Here is a 5,252-nt window from a genome sequence, read left to right as displayed (position 1 = left end):
TAAAACTTGGTGAGAAAAGCAAAGGGATCTTCATGGTCCATTCCGGTGAATGGACTTCCATATAGTAAATTAAGAGTTCCCGTCTTCATCTCGGCTTGCCTTCCCGTGTGGTTGGCAAACTGAGCAGTATTCCTTGGACTGTTTACACATGGAGTAGAAATGGGCGGTGGTTGTGGTGGTTCCATGATAGGTATGAACGGTGGTGGATGTGTGGTAGAAGAACTTTCTCCTTGTTCTTGTCGTTGTCTAGCTTGTTGCCTCCTTCGTCTCGTTCTGCTATTCAGCCTCCTTGCGGTTCTTTCGATCTCGGGATCAAAAAGAAGTTCGTCCACAGGAATCTGCCCTCGCATAAAACGAAAACTATACACTAAACCAAACAAATTACAAGCACAAGTCAAAAATTCGAAAGCTAAAAATTAAGCAACTATTGCGATGCTCGCAATATCAATTCACAATCCCCGGCAACGGCGCCATTTTGTTGATTGTGTTTTTAAGTGTCGGGTTTTTGTTATCGTCTCCACAGGGATTGTGAGATATCGTCGCCGTTCGACAGTTGTTTCAATTCTTAACTCGTAGTAACGAGGGGGTTTTGGTTTTAGTCACAGTATCTTGCATAAAAGTGTGAGAAAATACGGTAGGGTTTTAATATTTGAGAAATATTGCCAAAGTTAGGGTTCGACGATCACTTTGCATGTATATGTTCGATCAACAAAACTTATAAACTCCTTTAGATGATAAACTATTTCACAAAGTCCTCCCAATGTGTTTATCTCTAACACACATTGTGAGTTTTCCCATTTTGATCCATTGTTTATCTCTAACACAATCTCTCAAAATGACAACTTTTTGGTTCAACCTTATGGTGAACAAAATCATTCATTACTATCTCTAGCTAACAAACAAGATTGGATGAAAACCTAGGTAAAGAGTTGGTAAACATCTCTCGATCATAAACCAACAAATAGAGTTTTCAATAAAACAAAGTTTTCACCATATATTCATCATTAAAGAGTTTACAAATGAAGATCATCTCATATACACACAAAGCTTATGACCATTTACATCTAACCTTGAAAAAATGAAGAACTTAGCTACTCATTTTCATGGTAGCTTGGTCAACAAGTTTCGGAAGAAGGTTGATCAACATTTGAGTCGAATAATCGAGATTGGATGGGAATCCACCTTCTTTTTGTGAAAGATTATTAAGAGATGAAGAGAAATGATTTCTAGGTCACAAAGTATCTCTAGAGCAATGCTGGAAAAATATCTCAAAAGTACAAAAGTATGGAAGTGTAAGGTATGGCTCCAAAAAGTAGCCCCTGTTACTTATAGTGCTGCTACTGAGCTGTCATGCTCGCTAGGCAAGCAGAATGGCTCGCGTAGCGAGCCCCAAAATGAGGCACCTGAGGCACCTGCGCCCAAAGAAATATCCTTTGCCAGATTTGCATGTTCGTTAGGCGAACAAAACCTTCGCTAGGTGAAGCCCACGCTTCAACCTTTGCTCCACCGAGTTTGGAGGTTTTGCTACTGGAATTGCTCGCTGGGAGCTCGCTAATGGCTCGCCCAGCGAGTGAGTGCTGGCTGCGCTTTTGACTAAGTCTGGACGTATTCGCTACCACCTTCGCTGGCTGCTCGCCTAGCGAGCTTGTTGATGTTTGCTACTGTAAAATACTTGAGTTGTTCGCTGGGTGCTCGCTGGGTGCTCGCCTAGCGAGCTCTTCGCCATAGCCCTCGCCTAGCGAGCAAGCTGATGAATGCATCCTTTTTTGGTCCCTTTGCCAACATTCTTGTGCCTTCATTTTCTATTATTTCATGCCTAATTCCTGCACAATAACACACAAATCAAAGGTACCAAGATCGTTTATCATTGTATTGCAATTCATCTAAAACAAAGGTGGTTTCGAACACTTTAGCAAGGAAATGGAGTGAAAGATGCCCATGTTTGATAACTCAAATAAGCACTTTTGGGTATCTAACAGCGACACTCCCTGATACGTTGGTCAGCCTCTGCGCGACACTCCTTGATACGTTGTTCTGCCTCCGCACGAAACTTTTTGATCTGATAATCTACATCAGCACGACACTCTCTGATACGATACTCAAGCTGCTGGAAACGTCGCTCTTTAGCCTCCGGAAGTAGTGCGATACGCTGCTCTTGAGCCACACAAAATTCCTCAATACACTGATCTATATACTCCTTGAAATGTTATTCTGTAGCCTCACGAGACAAACGCATTTGCTCTAAGCTCGCAAACAACGTATGAATGTCGGAAGGACGAAGAGGAATCTCCGTTCTTGGATCAGTTACCGATCTTCCTTTACCATAAAGAGGAACCAATTTCTCTTCCCCAATAACGCCTTTACAAATAGGACATTCTTGAGGATGAGAACGATGATGTAACCTCTTATAAAGACATGGCCAACAAAATAAATGACCACAAAGTGTGATCACTGGATCCTGAGCCAAATCGAAACAAATGTTACATTCAAAATCACAGGCATCGTCATTGAAACCGTTCCCCGACGAACATGATGGATTCGGTGCAGACGTTGATCTCATTGTTTCTCCCAAACCGCGCGAAACTCGTTGATACGTTGCTCTGCCTCCTCTCGACACTCCTTGATACGCTGCCCTGCAGCCGCACCATACTCTACACGACACTCCTTGATGCGCTGCTCAGTCTCCGCACGACACTCCTTGATGCGCTGCTCAGTCTCCACGCGACACTCCGCGGGAAACTCGTTGATACGCTGCTCTACATCCACACGAAGCTTCTTGATACGTTGTTCTGCATCCGCACGATACTCTGCGCGACACTCCCTGATACGCTGGTCTGCCTCTGCGCGACATTCCTTTATACGTTGTTCTGCCTCCGCACGAGACTTTTTGATCCGGTAATCTGCATCAGCACGACACTCTTTGATACGACACTCAAGCTGCTGGAAACGCCGCTCTTGAGCCTCCTGAAGTAGTGCGATACGCTGCTCTTGAGCCACACAAAATTCCTCAATACACTGATCTATATACTCCTTGAAACGCTATTCTGTAGCCTCACGAGACAAACGCATTTGCTCTAAGCTCGCAAACAACGTATGAATGTCGGAAGGACAAGGAGGAATCTCCGTTCTTGGATCAGTTACCGATCTTCCTTTACCATAAAGAGGAACCAATTTCTCTTCCCCAACAACGCCTTTGCAAACGGAACATTCTTGAGGATGAGAACGATGATGTAACCACTTATAAAGACATGGCCAACAAAATAAATGACCACAAAGTGTGATCACTGGATCCTGAGCCAAATCGAAACAAATGTTACATTCAAAATCACAGGCATCGTCATTGAAACGGTTCCCCGACAAACATGATGGATTCGGTGCAGTCGTTGATCTCATTGTTCCTCCCAAACCGCGCGAAACTCGTTGATACATTGCTCTACCTCCTCTCGACACTCCTTGATTCGCTGTCCTGCAGCCGCACCATACTCTACACGACACTCCTTGATGCGCTGCTCAGTCTCCACACGAAACTCCTTGATGCGCTGCTCAGTCTCCACGCGACACTCCGTGCGAAACTCGTTGATACGCTGCTCTGCATCCGCACGAAGCTTCTTGATACGCTGTTCTGCATCCGCACGATACTCTGCGCGACACTCCTTGATACGCTGGTCTGCCTCTACGCGACACTCCTTGATACGTTGTTCTGCCTCCGCACGAAACTTTTTGATCCGGTAATCTGCATCAGCACGACACTCTTTGATACGACACTCAAGCTGCTTGAAACGCCGCTCTTGAGCCTCCTGAGGTAGTGCGATATGCTGCTCTTGTGCCACACAAGTTTCCTCAATACACTGATCTATATACTCCTTGAAACGCTGTTCTGTAGCCTCACGAGACAAACGCATTTGCTCTAAGCTCGCAAACAACGTATGAATGTCGGAAGGACGAGGAGGAATCTCCGTTCTTAGATCAGTTACCGATCTTCCTTTACCATAAAGAGGAACCAATTTCTCTTCCCCAACAACGCATTTGCAAACGGGACATTCTTGAGGATGAGAACGATGATGTAACCACTTATAAAGACATGGCCAACAGAATAAATGACCACAAAGTGTGATCACTAGATCTTGAGCCAAATCGAAACAAATGTTACATTCAAAATCACAGCATTGTCATTGAAACGGTTCCCCGACGAACATGATGGATTCGGTGCAGTCGCTAATCTCATTGTTCCTTCCAAACAGCGTGAAACTCGTTGATACGCTGCTCTGCCTCCTATCGGCACTCCTTGATACGCTGCCCTGCAGCCGCACCATACTCTACACGACACTCCTTGATGCGCTGCTCGGTCTCTGCACGACACTCCTTGATGCGCTGCTCAGTCTCCACATGACACTCCACGCGAAACTCGTTGATACGCTGCTCTGCATCCGCACGAAGCTTCTTGATACGTTGTTCTGCATCCGCATGATACTCTGCGCGACACTCCCTGATACGTTGGTCAGCCTCTACGCGACACTCCTTGATACGTTGTTCTGCCTCCGCTTGAAACTTTTTGATCCGGTAATCTGCATCAGCACGACACACTTTGATACGACACTCAAGCTGCTGGAAACGCCGCTCTTGAGCCTCCTGAAGTAGTGCGATACGCTGCTCTTGAGCCATACAAAATTCCTTAATACACTGATCTATATACTCCTTGAAACGTTGTTCTATAGCCTCACGAGACAAACGCATTTGCTCTAAGCTTGCAAACAACGTATGAATGTCGGAAGGACGAGGAGGAATCTCCGTTCTTGGATCAATTACCGATCTTCCTTTACCATAAAGAGGAACCAATTTCTTCTCCCCAATAACGCCTTTGTAAACAGGACATTCTTGAGGATGAGAACGATGATGTAACCACTTATAAAGACATGGCCAACAGAATAAATGACCACAAAGTGTGATCACTGGATCCTGAGCCAAATCGAAACAAATATTACATTCAAAATCACAGGCATCGTCATTGAAACGGTTCTCCGACGAACATGGTGGATTCGGTGCAGTCGCTGATCTCATTGTTCCTCCCAAACCGCGCGAAACTCGTTGATACGCTGCTCTGCCTCCTCTCGGCACTCCTTGATATGCTGCTTTGCAGCCGCACCATACTCTACACGACACTCCTTGATGCGTTGCTCGGTCTCCGCACGACACTCCTAGATGCGCTGCTCAGTCTCCACGCGACACTCCGCACGAAACTCGTTGATACGCTG

The 5,252-nt window shown here is 45.5% G+C and overlaps 1 protein-coding gene across 1 annotated transcript; it reads right to left on the bottom strand.

Moving 5' to 3' along the window:
- Nucleotides 1-1,972: 1,972 nt before the first annotated feature.
- On the bottom strand, nt 1,973-5,058 carry LOC127123685 (uncharacterized). The gene is made up of 5 exons (XM_051053887.1): nt 4,983-5,058; nt 4,356-4,856; nt 3,695-4,042; nt 2,751-2,987; nt 1,973-2,154 (listed from the first exon to the last, which is right to left on the bottom strand). The coding sequence occupies exons 1-5, from the start codon at nt 5,056-5,058 to the stop codon at nt 1,973-1,975; spliced, it is 1,344 nt and encodes a 447-aa protein (XP_050909844.1).
- Between the last annotated feature and the right edge of the window lie 194 nt (nt 5,059-5,252).

This window comes from Lathyrus oleraceus, chromosome 2 (assembly GCF_024323335.1).
Source record: "Lathyrus oleraceus cultivar Zhongwan6 chromosome 2, CAAS_Psat_ZW6_1.0, whole genome shotgun sequence".
NCBI lineage: Eukaryota > Viridiplantae > Streptophyta > Magnoliopsida > Fabales > Fabaceae > Lathyrus > Lathyrus oleraceus.
The sequence above is the reverse complement of the archived record's forward strand: the minus strand, read 5'-3'. Positions and strand labels throughout refer to the sequence as shown.